This window comes from Ochlerotatus camptorhynchus, unplaced genomic scaffold (assembly GCF_037179485.1).
Source record: "Ochlerotatus camptorhynchus isolate MF236.1 unplaced genomic scaffold, CSIRO-AGI_Acam_v1.1 ptg000717l, whole genome shotgun sequence".
In the NCBI taxonomy this organism is placed as follows: Eukaryota; Metazoa; Arthropoda; class Insecta; order Diptera; family Culicidae; genus Ochlerotatus; species Ochlerotatus camptorhynchus.
In genome coordinates, this window is record NW_027041192.1 from 599,420 (window position 1) to 616,084 (window position 16,665).

Genomic DNA, 16,665 nt, shown 5'->3' on the forward strand with positions numbered 1-16,665 from the left:
AGTTCCCGCAAGTTAAAGAAAATTTTTTGGGCTCATGGCCAAATTTGTAGAGCTTGAAGACGTCTTATTGCCATCGATTCGATATAATTTAGTTTCTCAAAATTGTTTCTTCTAGTACAGAACATAGCAAAAGTAATCAACATAAAGGAGTTTAAAAAATCGTTGTTGGTGTTCGAATGTTATTGATCACTGTTAAATAGTACCATCGAACTTTACAAGCTTGACAAAATACCGGTGCGTCGGTATAATGGATGTTGAGGAGCAATACAAAACAAATAATCACAACCGTGCGTTCAACATCAAATTCCACAACCGAATGCTGCATGGGACTGTGGAACGTGTTGTACTGTCATCGTCTGGAGGATTGAAGTGTAAACACGATTCCACCACTACAACAGACTAAGAGAAGACCATGTAAAATTAATTGCATATGCACTTTTGTGATAGGTCAAGAACCGAGAAGGCATAGAATTAGGTTTCATTTTAATTAGATACAAAAGGGCCAGCTCGATGAGCAGACGGTCACCGGACCAGTTTTTAATTTTGTAATAGATGTAGTTAGTTGTAATAAATGTTCGATGTTTAGTGTAGTGATTTTAAATAAAGTGTTTAAATGTACAGAGTATTAATGTAACAAAAATAAACTGTAATTGTGTTGTGTGCTGAATTGGATCCCATTACTCACCGCATAAGGAAGAAATTTCTGCGCCCAATCTAATTCAACCAAGAAACCAATCCTGGAAGGATGAACCAGTTCCGAGGTAAAACATTTTGGTCCTTCGAACCGGATATCAAGGAAAGGTCATCCTAAATCATCAACTTCCTCTACAATCAACGAGGACATCCGCCATTGGAATCACTATATAGCACCAACGACACAATTCGCCATCTCGATCATCACTCTTCGAGATCAATCGCCATCGTGAAAGGATCACAAAGCCTCTATCAGTCAACCATTCTGCGCATCGAAAATAGGCTGGATACGGACTAATTAATTGGTCCCACAGGTGGGTACACATTAGTAATATGTCCAGCCGGAGATAGGTTAAAAATATTGGCTAACACTAATTTCTTCGAACGAGCACTACACTCATCTACCATCGATCAACAACAATCGGTAACCACGTAGGATAAGGATCCTCACCACTAGAATCTGCAAGAAAGAGCATCGAAGTATTCATCAAATCAACGGCAATCCGCCCTGGTTCATCCAGGTAAATATACACAAGATATATGTCCAGCCGTTGCTTGGATTTCTGGACAATCTAACAACAATTATTTTCGAGTGAATTCCAACTTATAACTGCATCAAAACACCATCCGAGAGAAAATCAAAACAACGGTTGCATCTTCACCACACAATCAACGTTATCATCGCTCACCACTACTACCGAAACCGGATCGATCATCCATCAGCCAAATCGTGACGTCATCAGCCGAATCGGAGATTGCCATTCTCCACATAAAAATATCCAACATTTGGAACGTTTGGATCATCACTCCAGCAACAGAACCTATCCCACTTCATCACTGGTCATCAGTAGACGACTTGGTTGCACAGGTTAGTTTGAATTAATTCACTATTGCACCAATTAGTATATGGCCAGCCGATGCTGGGATAACACAGATATTACATGCGGCACTTTTGATTCCTCTTTGAACACTGTATGATGCATGCGTAAACATTGATCGATTAATTTTGTGGAACGTGTGTTCGAGGGGCCCACCGAAGCATACTCAGCACGTTCTACGCATTAAGGAACAACAGTTGTGATCCCGTGAATAGCCGGCACTCTGTTTTATTGAAATACCAGTATCGTGAATTATTCTCCCAGGTAAAATTAATGTAGCAGTATATGCCCAGCCGAGGCATGGGAATTGGTTGCTTACTACATGGTTATTTCTCCCTCGCGAACCTTGATACTGGCAATTGACTGACGATCTATCGTATGCGTGACGGATAAGCGTTGATTTACTCCATTGGACCGTTGTACATACTTGTAGTGGGGAAACAGTCTTCTGTTGTGAAGGTAATTAGCTCTACAGTGTATGTCTAGTCGAGGCTAGGCGTCAATACGGAATACTACAACTGTTTTCGTTTTTCATTAAACCCTGGAACAAATTCTGCTGCACGATGCCGAGGACGACTGCAACGAAGAAGGAGCAATCCCTCAGGCCATTAGAAACCCGACTCAACTCATTCTTAGAGATGTTCAAGCAAATCTATAAGTTCTCTGAGTCAATGAATGAGAAAACTACAGCTATTCAGGTGTCAGTTAGGTTAGATAAGTTAGAAGAATTGTGGGAACAGGTTAACGATTCTTTAGTCGACTTAGAATCACACGAAGATTATTCCGATGACGACGGTAAATGTGTTAAGGAGAGGCCAGAGTTCATTCAACATTATTTTGCCGTAAAAACTTCATTACTGGAGAAGTCTAAGGAACTGGAAGACGTCCACGCCTTGAATCAGTCTCGCGTTGAAGGAACGCAGTCTACGTTAGAGCACGTTCGACTCCCACAAATCAAGTTACAGACCTTTGATGGTAACATAGATGAGTGGTTGAGCTTCCGTGATTTGTATACTTCGTTGATTCACTGGAAGCCCGATCTGCCCGATATCGAGAAGTTTCACTACCTGAAAGGGAGCCTCACTGGTGAAGCTAAAGCCTTGATTGATCCACTTTCCATCACAAAGGCGAATTATCAAGTGGCTTGGGAAACATTAACGAAACGATACAACGACAGCAAATTACTTAAGCGCCGCCAGGTCCAAGCGTTGTTCAAGCTTCCTACGCTGGGTAAGGAGTCAGCGTCCGAGCTTCAGTCCTTGTTGGAAGGATTTGAGCGTATTCTTCAAAATCTGGATCAGCTTGTCCAACCGCAGGACTACAAGGATTTGCTGCTATTGGATATTCTTGGTTCTCGACTAGATCCTGTTACGCGGCGAGGATGGGAAGAATATTCAGCCTCCAAGGATCAAGATTCTATTAAGGATCTAACGGGATTTCTTCAAAAACGGATTCGAGTTTTGTGTTCGCTTCCATCCAAATCTGTTGAACTCAAGGGAGATTCAGCAACATGTTTCAAGAAGAAGTTCTCCGTTCCACGAACAAGTCATAACGTGGTGCAAGCATCTGGTGGTCGATGCGTGGCTTGTTCAGAAGTTCATCTCTTATACTAATGTCCGTCATTTCAACGTTTAACGGTGTCCGCTCGAGATAAGCTGCTTCGATATCACTCGCTTTGTCGCAACTGCTTCAGACGTGGACATCAGGCATCCGAATGTTCATCTCGCTTTGTTTGCCGAAGCTGTAAGGCGAAGCATCATACAATGGTATGTTTCCGATCAGATGGGACAAAGGGAAATGCAGCGCAAAAACCTACTGAAGCAGAGAACAGCAATTCAGCTACGGCAGAGCAAAATACAAACCCGGCTACGGGAGCAGTGTCATCCAATATGGCACACCGTCATTCTTCGTCAGTACTGCTTGCTACAGCCGTCGTCTTGGTGGAAAATGATCAAGGGATCAGTTTTCCTGCACGGGCCTTGTTGGATTCAGGATCAGAGTGCAATTTCATGACTGAAGGATTGTGTCAGCGTTTGAATATCCAACGAAGGCGTTCGGATATATCCGTCCTGGGTATAGGTCAATCCAATACGCGGGTAAAGCACAAGGTCACGACGAAGGTTAAGTCACGAGTTTCCGGATTCTCTCGTGATATGGAATTCCTCATCTTACCGAGGGTAACAGCGAACCTTCCAACAACAGACGTGCAGGCGACAGGTTGGGAATTTCCTGAAGGTGTGGAATTGGCAGATCCAGCATTCTTCAATTCCAAGGCAGTGGATATGGTACTCGGAATCCAGTATTTCTTCGCCTTCTTCAATACAGGCAACGAAATCGAGTTGGGGAACGGATTTCCCACCCACACTAACGGAATCAGTATTCGGCTGGGTGGTATCTGGTTTGGTGAAAACTGATCACCCAAATCCAAGGATCTCCTGTAACATGGCGGTTACAGATAGTCTGGAGGAAATATTAACTCGATTCTGGGCCTGCGAAGAAATCGAGTCTCCCAATAATTATTCACCAACGGAGGTAAAGTGCGAGGAGCACTATGGTCGTACGGTACGACGTGGTACAGATGGTCGATATACAGTCTCACTTCCGAAGGACGAAACCGTGCAAGCTAGGATGGGCGAATCAAGGGATATCGCATTCCGCCGTCTTCAAGGGATAGAACGACGATTGCTTCGGGAACCAAAGCTGCGGGAACAGTACGACCAATTTATGGAGGAATATTTGGAGTTAGGACACATGCGCAAGGTAGACGCTACTGCAGAAGGAGATGTAATTCGGTGCTATCTACCACACCATCCCGTAGTTAAGGAGAGTAGCACGACCACCAAGGTCAGAGTGGTGTTCGATGCGTCTTGTAAGACCACTACAGGAGTTTCGCTCAACGATGCGCTGCTGGCAGGGCCAGTAATCCAGGATGACCTACGTGCTATGATTTTGCGATCTCGGATCAAGCAAATTCTGATGGTAGCTGATGCGGAAAAAATGTTCCGTCAAATTTGGGTAGACTGGTTGGATGTGGTACTTCAATGCATACTATGGCGCAAGGATTTCAATAGCAGAGCCGAAACCTACGAGCTCTGTACGGTTACTTACGGTACGAGGCCAGCACCGTATTTAGCAACGCGAACCCTTAAACAGCTGGCAATGGATGAAAAAATGCGCTTTCCCATGGCAGCAAGGGCAGCCATGCAAGACGTGTACATGGATGACGTTTTGACGGGTGAGGATGATGAAGAAACAGCAAGGCAGCTTCGAATTCAACTCGATCAGATGATGGAGAGCGGAGGATTCCGTTTGAGGAAATGGGCCTCTAATTCAGCTGTTGTATTGGAAGGTATACCGGAAAACGATTTAGCGCTATCGAAAGAGGGAATTCAACTCGATCCAGATCCAGCTGTGAAAACTTTGGGACTTTTATGGCTGCCAACAAGCGACGTCTTCAAATTCCAGTTCAAAACCCCAAAGATCAGCGAGAATGAGCAGTTGTCGAAACGGAAATTATTATCCATGATCGCAACTCTCTTCGATCCTCTTGGATTGATAGGTGCAGTTATAGTAACGGCAAAAATATTCATGCAGCGTCTATGGTGCTTGATGGATGAAGAAGGAAGGAAGCTAGAATGGGATCAACATCTAGCGCCCAAGGAATGTGAAGAATGGATGAAGTTTCACAGACAAATCCCGCTATTGAACGAGATATCGATCAAGCGCTGTGTCGTACTACCGAAGGCAACATCCGTTCAGGTGCACTTCTTCTCCGATGCTTCCAAGTTGGCATACGGAGCGTGTGCATACGTTAGAAGCACTGACGTTTCAGGGAATTGCTGCGTTGCGTTACTTACATCAAAATCCAAGGTCGCCCCACTAAAATCACAATCCATTCCAAGGTTAGAGCTATGTGGAGCCCTATTAGCGGCACAGTTGAAGGAGAAGGTTCTGATTGCATTGAAAATCGAAGTTGAAGCGTTCTTCTGGGTGGATTCTACCTGTGTTATACAGTGGCTGAAGGCAATTCCTTCGACATGGACTACTTTCGTGGCCAATCGTGTGGCTAAAATTCAAAACGCAACGGAAAACTGCATGTGGAATCATGTTCAAGGAGTGGAGAATCCAGCGGACCTGATCTCACGAGGAATGTTACCAGAGGAGATTAGTAACAATGAAGTATGGTGGGAAGGACCTTCTTGGCTTAAGGAAGAGCAATGTAATTGGCCAAATCAAACTGTGGAAAGGGTCACAGAGGAAACTGAGGAAGAGATTAGCAGATCCTAAGCACACTGCGCTCAACCAAAGCCTGAAGAATTTGGAAAATCATTCGTCAGGAAGTTTTCGAGTTTCACCAAGCTAGTTAGGCATACGGCTTATTTGTTAAGATTTATTGAGATTTTGCAAAAATCAAGGGAAAACGTAGGGTTTGAAGTTTTTCTAACAACGGAAGAGATTAGCAAGGCGGAGCATGCTGTCATACGATGCGTACAACGTGAGGAGTTTGAGCAAGAATGGATGGCATTAACCAAGAACGAACCAGTAGCAAGAAGTTCACCACTTCGTTGGTTCAATCCACAGTTGTCAAGGGACAACTTGATCCGAGTAGGTGGACGGCTTGGACATTCCGTAGAAGCTGAAGACACCAAACACCCTGTTGTACTTCCAGCAAGGCATCCGTTGACCAGATTACTTTTCCATCATTACCATCATAAACTTCTACACGCAGGACCACAGCTTCTCTTAGCAACCGTTCGGCAACGCTACTGGCCATTGGGAGGTCGCAAAGTAGCACGTGAAGTAGTACATGATTGCTTACGGTGCTTCAGAACCAAGCCCAAAACCGTTGAACAGTTCATGGGAGAACTACCAGCATCCCGTGTCACTGTAGCTCGACCATTTTCCAAGACAGGAATCGATTACTTTGGACCCGTCTACTTTCGACCTGGTCCTCGTAGGACAGCAGTGAAGGCGTACGTTGCACTGTTCGTCTGCATGTGTACAAAGGCAGTTCATCTCGAACTTGTAACTGACCTTTCGACGGATCGATTTCTGCAGGCATTTCGAAGGTTCATTGCCAGAAGAGGACGTTGTACTGACGTCTATTCCGATAACGGGACCAACTTCGTAGGAGCCCGTAACCAACTTCAACATTTGTTCGAACTTCTCAAGAGCAAGGATCATAAGAACGAAATAGTGAAGGCATGTAACTTGGAAGGGATAACCTGGCATTTCAATCCACCTAGTGCGCCACACTTCGGTGGCCTCTGGGAAGCGGCCGTCAGATCTGCAAAGATTCATTTGCTGAAGGTTTTAGGCGAAACCGTTGTGTCATTCGAGGATCTTAACACGTTACTAGTGCAGGTCGAATCATGCCTGAACTCGAGACCTCTAACACTCATGTCAGATGATCCGAATGATTTAGAACCCTTAACTCCCGGACATTTCCTTACCGGAGCACCGTTGCAACAATTACCAGATCTGGACTTCACAGATATTCCCATGAACAGGTTACATTACTGGCAGCTAATTCAACAGAAACTGCAACTGTTTTGGAAACGTTGGAGAATGGAGTATTTAGCTCAATTGCAAGGCCGGGTCAAACGTTGGAAACCTCCTGTACCGATATCCATAGGAAAACTGGTGATCATCAAAGAGGAAAATACACCACCACTATGTTGGAAAATGGCCCGTATTCATGATATCCATCCAGGAACAGACGGCGTAGTACGAGTCGTAACGTTGAAGACCACCACTGGATTCCTGAAGAGGCCTGTTGAAAAGATTTGCCCTTTGCCAGCATCGCGTCAGCTAGCTGAAACTGGCATACAGAGTTGATCATCATGCTATCATGTGTTCGAAGAGGTAGTTTTTTTTTTCTTTTCATTTCAGAAATTCGGAATTTCAGGAGGGGGTAGAATGTTGAGGAGCAATACAAAACAAATAATCACAACCGTGCGTTCAACATCAAATTCCACAACCGAATGCTGCATGGGACTGTGGAACGTGTTGTACTGTCATCGTCTGGAGGATTGAAGTGTAAACACGATTCCACCACTACAACAGACTAAGAGAAGACCATGTAAAATTAATTGCATATGCACTTTTGTGATAGGTCAAGAACCGAGAAGGCATAGAATTAGGTTTCATTTTAATTAGATACAAAAGGGCCAGCTCGATGAGCAGACGGTCACCGGACCAGTTTTTAATTTTGTAATAGATGTAGTTAGTTGTAATAAATGTTCGATGTTTAGTGTAGTGATTTTAAATAAAGTGTTTAAATGTACAGAGTATTAATGTAACAAAAATAAACTGTAATTGTGTTGTGTGCTGAATTGGATCCCATTACTCACCGCATAAGGAAGAAATTTCTGCGCCCAATCTAATTCAACCAAGAAACCAATCCTGGAAGGAAGAACCAGTTCCGAGGTAAAATAATGGATATTTTTGGTCGATATTGAAAATTTAGTCGATTGCTGAATTTATGTATGGGCCCAAATTAGCGGCATCTAGGCCGACATTACATCTATTTCCCCTATAACAAAGAAATTCAGATATTCCATACTTGGAGTCACAAAAGCCTGCTACAATTAAATGTAAAAAATGTAACTCTTAATGTAACCTTTAGTAGAAAACGAAACATCCCAAGTAACAATTAAGACTTTATGAGGGTTCTGTAGACCATGATTTAGACTTGTAGAATGGCATAAAACCACGATAAAACTTGCAATGTTGCTAGGGATACCCGATATAACAATTTACTTTAGCAAACCAGAACGTAGAAAAGTGTGATAGAGTCAGGGATCTACGCGTTATCTTAGACTCAATGCTAACTTTCACCGATCCTTATAACACATTAATGGGTCTGTTCATAACAACATGCTTGGTTTCTTAAAACGTTTCTGCTACAATTTTCACGAAACGGCGCCGGTGGTGTAGTGGTAAGCGTGATTACCTCTCACCCCAGCAGGCCTGGGTTCAATACCAGTCGGCTCCGCCAGGATGTTCTGAGGCATAACATCTCTGATCACGCCTTCCTTCGGATGGGAAGTAAAGCCGTTGGTCCCCGGTTCATGAGTTGATGGGTCGATAGGTAGGGTCCAGGTGTGGGAGCTGTTTTCCTGGCACGTCGGTAGCATTGGTGCTCAGCACGGAAAACAAGATCGACGGAAAAAACAAACCAAAGAAAAAAAAAACCATTTTCACGATTTGTATACTATAAAAAACATTGTACATTGCTTATGTAATGTTAAAGCATAGTTTGGTCTCCTTTCTCGATCACACACGAAAAAAGAATAGAGTCTGTTCAAAAGCAGTTTCTATTATATGCACTCCGCAAGTTAGGTTGGACTGTATTTCCTCTGCCATCTTAAACTGCTCGATGTATGCTCATTAGGGTGCTTCATTCTGAAAAAAGTGATGAATTTCTGATGGGCCACCCTCCAGTTCGATTCATAGCCCCAAAATATGAACCTGTGCAAAAATTGGTAAAGATTGATGAAGGTTTAGAGGTCGCGCCAATGATTTGAAATTTGTATGGGAATTACTATGGAAGAATTTAAAAAATCGCTTATATCGCTATAACTTTGCTTCTACTTGTCCAAATGTCGAAAAAATTTAGTATGTTATTGCTATGGCAATAAACAAAAAGCCTACAGTTGCTACGCTCAGTTTTGCAGCGTATCAAGAATTATAAAAATGTGAAAAAAATGGCAAAATAGGGTAAATTGACAGATGAATATGTACAAGGCAACAACGCCAATTTCATCGCAACAACAACAGGCTTGTTGATCATTGTCATGACAACCACATATTTTTTTTTTTTTCAACGTTTGGACAACTACAACCAAAGTTAGAGCAATGTAAACGAAAATCAATAATTTCCCATACTAATTCACCAAAATCTCCATACAAAATCCAAATCATTGGCGCGACCTCTAAACCTTCATCAATCTTTACCATTTTTTGCACAGGTTCATATTTTGGGGCTATGAATCGAACTGGAGGGTGGCCTATCAAAAATTCATCACTTTTTTCAAAATGAAACACCCTAATGCTCATAAATAACCAAACATTAAAAGAGCGTCGTGAATTTGCTGTGATTTCATTCGTAAAATCGTATTGATTCAATAGAACTATTGTCGTCCTTTTATACATATGCTCCATTTTAAGACATTTAAGAAATAAAAATATATTTGCTACAAACCACCATCGTACAAATTATGCCAAATTTGGATCATTGAACCAAATGATGGGCACATACAATAAGCACTGCGATTACGTTGACTTTACAATGACAAATCCAAAATAAAGCAATATATTTTTTCACGTAACGTCAGCTAGTAGTATTTTTTTTTAATTAGTTTTCAAGGCATTATTTAACAAAGACAAAATTATTATTCACAATATTTGTTGTAGCTATCCCTTATTCCTACAAATCTTCCTCTAGTTTCCTCTAGTATCTAGTTATTGTATTTTATCCATAGGAAAATAACAATGTTTATACACGCTTATTTTACCTACCCCCGAGGTAATTATTGTATTTGTTCTATTCATTAAATCAATGTTTCCTCGTCCTTTTATTTGCATGATAAACATTGAACAGTTGATTAACCAGCTACCAACATTTGAGAAATTATGATGCAAATTCTGAAAAGTTTCAGCTTATTGAACTTTTTCAAAGAGATGAAAAAAATCACGATATTATCTTCGTTTTTCCGGTACTGAACATTCGTTTGGTTCATTGAGCAATTTTACTGGCTTTGTCAATCATAGAGTAGCAAATTGGATCTGTGGAGTCATTCAAGCTCAAGCCTAATCTCATTCTGAGCCATGCTGCAAAATATCGACCATACACTACGATAATGACAAAACAGTTTTCGTCACTCTCTCGAGCTAAAGATCAATTTCAAGGGAAATCATCTAAATTGTCAGTGACAATACGTCAGTGACGATCAATTGTAGTTTTAAACCACGTAGGGTTTCTTGGAGGAGTAAGCGTGCAGCAAAAACACTACGCTAGTCTACGAGGGGGGATAGTGTCTCAGTCTACATAGCTTGAATTTGATTTCCAAAATTGTAAATTATTGTTAATGGCGATCATTCTTGTACGACAAACTAATAAGTGGATATTTTACAATATTGAATCTCCATCGTATTAAGTTTTCATGTTATCTCAAAACAGTAACAGTACAAACCAGAAATAGGATTGATCTGAGCGTAAGTTTCGTGCAAGCCAACAATCAAGCCGGAAGAACAAATATTCATCTATTCATATTCAATATAGTATATTCTGCAAAAGTCGATTTAAATTTATGAATACAATATATCAACGATTTTGATTTTTTTTTATTATTATGAAAGTCTATACTATAGGGAGGTGTGGTAGGGGTTTCAGAAAAGTCCACTGTAGTATATGAGAGGGGAAGAAAGTATCACAAGTTGGTCTACGTAGATTATGACCGGTAGTTTTATCCGTCTTGTCGTTTAATTTTTCCGCGCGTTTTTGAACTTTACACTGACAAGGGTGTTTTACTTCTTTGTGGACCTATTTGTATTAATATTTTCGATATTCATATCACCAAAATAACTTATCGTGTAATAACAATGTAATGCACTTGGGAAAACCTAACATCCGAACAACTTGCTTGAAAAATTCCCTCCGATGTGCCCAAAAGCTTACCCTTTCAAGAAACTTTCGGTCACCACTTATGTTTTCGCGAAACGGATTATTTTCAACAAATGCCCTTCATCCTAATTAGCTCCAAGGAGGAATTTCTCAAACTTCGTTATTAAGTACGTTCGACTTCGCACTCGCGTCCGCTCGGTAACTTTGCCACTTGGCAATGGTTGTGCCGCCTGATGGGCACCTTTTATTCCCCGGTTGACTTAGGGACATTGTTGGAATTATTTATGCTTTGGATTTACATCGCATAATGAATCTGAAATTACCCTCATCATTGAAAGGCTATCCCGCTCTGGTAGCGTTTATCCGACGATTAAACCTTCCGAGAAAAGTTTAGCGAAAAATAGCTGAATGGAAATAGGTTACGATTTGTTGTATTGCTATAGGTGTTTCGTTCGCTACAGTGGCACATAATCAACGGGGTAATTTGCGCATAAGTGATCACCGTAAGTTTAATTATGTGCTTCCTTTTGTTTCGTTTTTGAAAAATTGCTCATGATCACGTTTTAATCCTTCTTACTGAACGGTATAGGTATTTCGGTTTTAAAGATGGTGATGTGTGTTATGAAATATTCTCAAATCGTATTGTCTGCCATGCCAGCACCAAATTTGATGGACCCACCAAATTAAACGAATAACATACCCGTAATAAGTAATTTATCCAAAAAGTCCACTGATTCTGGAGATGATCGGAGGATCCTGGCAGGGCCTCAAAAAATCTGAATAGTAAGAATTATATCTCGGTTTGCTCTGCTCAGTAGATCTTAGCTGCTAGCTACCGGACGGGTAATTGGTTGTAGATAACGGATAGTCAATATATATAAAAAATTAGATTCAAATATAAAAAAAACAATCTCTGACAAATAGTGGAAGCTCTGTTTGGCTCTGTGAAGTTTCTTCGATAAATCACAATATCCGAAAACAGACCCCGTTACATCAAAGCTGGCAGCTTCATCACGGTGACATGAGTCCTTAGAGCAACCGTCTACTGCCTCCAAAAATCATAACCATTAGATCCGTTTGCGTTGCGTTTAACAGTTAGACACTAAATTTAGCTGTAACTTTGTCGCAACGCTTCCGATCGGGATCTAATGTGCGTGGGCCTTTACGAAAATCAACAATAGAAGAATATTTTAAGAACAGATACCAGCTCGAGTAAGATTGTCGAAAGTTTGCTTGCTTATAAAAGAGCGTCAAAAGTTGCTTAAACATACTTTCCATATGGGGAAAAATATGACATTGCTCATTTATTTTACTATAAAACTATTCTAGAATATTATACACTGAAATTACTATCATTGACGAACAATATTGTAATTTTAAAAATTCAGCCAAGCTGCCCGTGCAAAATTCCTGGCATTTCTTTCCAAAGTTAAAACGTTACCAAAGAACCCATTTCTTAGAAAGAAAAAAATAAATGGCCCCTCCAGGCTAACTGATTAACGCCTCACCCGTTTGACGCCTTCCTTTGTTACCTTTGTTGCTCAAATAACGCAACCAAATAAATACCCCTTCTAGCGCAAACTTGCGCAAATACTCTGTCAGTGCCTTCCAGCTGAGAACAAAAATTCAATTTACACACAAAAGCAGCAAGACAGAAAATTACAATGGTTATAATGGCCGAGGAGAGGACAAAAAAAAAACGCCAAATGAAAGTTCTTGCGAAACGAGGAGGAAGCTGGAAAAACTGCTAGCTGCTTATTTTCCACGGCAACGTGGTTCGGTACAAAGCGAGCTTTTTCTTCCCGGTGAAACTCTATAAAAATGCATCCGATAAAACACCGACAAAGATTAAGATACAATATTTAACTCGCAGACGTTGCATTCGCTCTGGTGTAATTATTTTCGTTAGGTGTAGAAGTAATTACGGAGCGCCGTTTGCCCGTGTCCAGAGAGAGTTGCTCTGATGTCATGGGACCTTGCAGGAAGCCTTAGACATCGTATTTTAAGAGATGAATTGTCCTGTTTCTTGTTTTACCATTAGAATCTGTTTTTCTTTCATTTTCAGTCCCTCCGGACATAATCAACGAAGAGTCGTCGGCAGACATTGCCGTGCAGGAGGGTGAGGATGCGACCATTGTGTGTAAAGCGGTGGGCCATCCCACGCCCCGTGTCACCTGGAAACGAGAAGACGGCGAATATATGCTCCTTCGGAAGCCACAAAGCCGAGAGCTTATTAGAGGTAAGATGATACCGCTGGCTGTTTTGATTTGTAGGAAATGGATACAATTGATGACGCCGTAGTTGACTGAAAATCACCAGCATCAAGGGTATGCGGCACGGTAAAGATAGTTAGATGAACCCATTGTCGTCCTATAGAACAGAAAACATCAAAAATATTTATGATTTCGGCGATGACGATTCAATCATACGTTTGGTACGTTACCATAGTTTTAAATCGCAATGGCTTTGAGAGCGCAAAGTATGAATATTTACACCCTTTGTGTTTAAACAGAAACTGAGGCAAAAGAACGTAAGAATTCCATAAGAATTTTAGCCACAAGAAATCGGTATCAATTTCATTGATTTGACTTATGAAAAATAATGTTGACAAGAAAACAATAAAATGGAAAAGACTGGAATCGAATCATGGACGATGAGATTACGGGGTCCTGTGTTGACAACTCGTCTTTCAGCGCTTGGGGAAATTAAATGGTTAAAGGCGTATAAGAGCTACCTCATGTTAGACCTAAGTCATTCATAAGTCACGCTTATGAAATTCATATGTGTCGCTCATAATTCGAGCCTTATGAAATTATTATGTTTAATTGTTTCAGTGCAGTTTCCACTCCATTTTTGCCTTCATCCGTACGACGATGTAAATCCAATGACGTTTCTATGTGTTCGTACGAAATTGAAAACCGTAGGCCGAATTTAGTAGGCTAATCATTAGATCCAAACACTATATCAATTTCGTTGGTGAAATTTCTTTCAACACATCTCAATTTGTTTTAATTTAATTTTAGTAAAACTTTGTATTTTTACTATCCTTGAACTCAGAGAAAATGTACTTCGAAAAACACAAAATGTATTTCGTTAAACATCCTTGCTAGAGTTTTGTAATGCTCATACTTAATGTAAAATTAATACATGTAACCATATAAGCTTAACCCGTTAAAGCCCAAAACAAACTTTTTATTTTCAAAAATTTGTATTTCAGAGATGCCAAGGCCGAGTAAATTGATTTTTTTTTAATATCATTCTGGTGAGTAGTTCTTACTCTGTTTGGTGGTACTCACATCCACCTCCCCCTCCCCCCAGGTGCCACCTTCTTTGTTATATATTCAAGAATGTGATGGCATGGGGGTGTTTTTCAATCTTTATCATATTTCATACTTATCAGAGCGACAACATACTGATTTTTTTTTCTTGGAGCTCTCTAAAATTAAAGATAAAAATGATAAGACACCATGCCTACCTTGGAATCGGTTCCGGATGTTCCGGATTATTGTTCCAGATGGTGAAATTTGACTTCTCTCATAACCATATCAAGCGACATATCAAACCACATCTACTCGACGAAATATGAGCAATATCACGCAAAACGACATCCATAGAGCTGTTTTAACTTGTTCTTAAGACATATTATAAAAAATATAAACAAAGACAAAATTGTAAAAATAGCACTTAAGACAACAATTGTAAAACGGTCTACACTGATTGACGATAAATAAATAAATAAATAAATAAATAAATAAAAGAGCCATATGGCCTCCATATAACTGTTCCATCGAAATGTCATGGTTATGACAAGTGAAATATCAAATCACATCTTCATGAAATATGAACAATCACACTCGAAACAGTATCCATATAACCAAATGACCATCGTAAAACTAGTTCGGATAGTTTTGTTTATGGTGGCAATGAAAACATGAATAGACATCTTACAATAGGTTTTTGATGATCCAGGTAATGTGTTAACATTCTGGAAATTCATGAATAATCATTATCATATCAAATGATATCTAGTCGGCGAAATATTTATCTCCACTGGATTTCGGCTGTGTTACGTCCCCTCTGGGACTACACTTAGTATTATTTGAGCACTTTTCGCAATTTTTCCAACCCGAAAAATTCATAAATAGGACTTGGCATCGAGCCCAGCCACCTTCAGCATGGTCTTGTTTTATAGCTATGGCTGAACCGAGTGAGTTAAGTCAATGTGTTACATTCAAAAAAAAAAATCATTAATCAAAATCGACACTGTGAGGACGGTTTCAGATGTTCCAAAAAACGTTTGGATACAGGCAAATCCGTTGTCTATTTTATGGTTCTAAGATTCCAAAAATTTGGTATCAATGGAAATTATTCTGGAGGAAAAACGGTATTTAAAATATGTATAAAATAATGTCTTCACGGGGAATGGTTGTTTTAAATTCATTTTAAAGCGATCTGCGTAGTTTATTGACAGAGCCAAAGCAACTGTCAGTCTATCAGCCAGTTTCATATATGCGATAAGAGGAAAGATTCATTTACTCGATGTTAGGCACTATCAACATTCCACAAGACCAATTTTTGAGTGCTTTTAAACTCCACCCGCAGGGGGACATAAACAATCATCCATACAAATTTACTACAGTTTGTATGGACGGTTATTCATCAAATTTCCTTCGCCCTAAATTTGCCAACTTCCCTTCCATGTTATTTCGGCATGAGTTCTAACAGCAAACAACAAAAAATCTCTCAGCTAACAAAAAAAAATCTCACTAAACAAACAAATTTCACAAATGCGAACACATCTGGAGAGGACTATTGGTGCATTCCCAATTTTTTATGCACTATTTCAGTATATATAAGGAAACATTTCATTTTATATTTCTTATTGATAATTACTCAGTTGCTGTCCATCTCCTTAACCGATCGGACGTATAATACCATTCTCGGATTTCTTTTGTGTGACGCGCGTGAGTTTTGTTGCCCATAGCCATGCGGGCTTTGTGAGAAAACTGTGTAGTTTTGGATACATCCATTTTGCCTAAGCAACCGTGTATTTCGGAAATCAAACGATTTCTAGAAAGTGAACTGCAACTTGATATGTCACAGGTGAAATGTATTCAGCCACACAATGTGAAAAACGTTGTATTCCTGGGTATGCAAAGCAACGAGGTTTGGAAGAGTTATTTTCAGGTTCCAGCAGTGGAGTGCGTGTTTTAAAAATGAAACAAATCCTTCCCATCCCGTCATTCATTACCGTGGATGGCAAAATTACACTGGTATCGTACCAGAACCAAGTGAAAATATGTCGCAATTGTGAGCACCCAAAGCAACGTTGCTCCGAGGTGGCTGCAGCAGCAAACGAAGATTCTACTCTCAGTAGCAGCACCAACAACAACTACGTTAACAGCGACACTAGCAACATCAACAAGAACAAGAACGACAACAACGCCAACAAACTCCTATCAAACG

The 16,665-nt window shown here is 40.4% G+C and overlaps 1 protein-coding gene across 1 annotated transcript in view; it reads left to right on the forward strand.

The window, feature by feature from the left end:
- The window catches only part of LOC135714781 (lachesin-like), a gene marked incomplete at its 3' end in the record, with an annotated part of 149,798 nt that extends 136,360 nt beyond the window's left edge, over window positions 1-13,438 (forward strand). Inside the window, exon 4 of the mRNA XM_065238151.1 lies at window positions 13,265-13,438. Coding sequence (XP_065094223.1) covers window positions 13,265-13,438 — 174 coding nt within the window. The remainder of the gene's footprint in view (window positions 1-13,264) is intronic.
- Window positions 13,439-16,665: the final 3,227 nt, after the last annotated feature.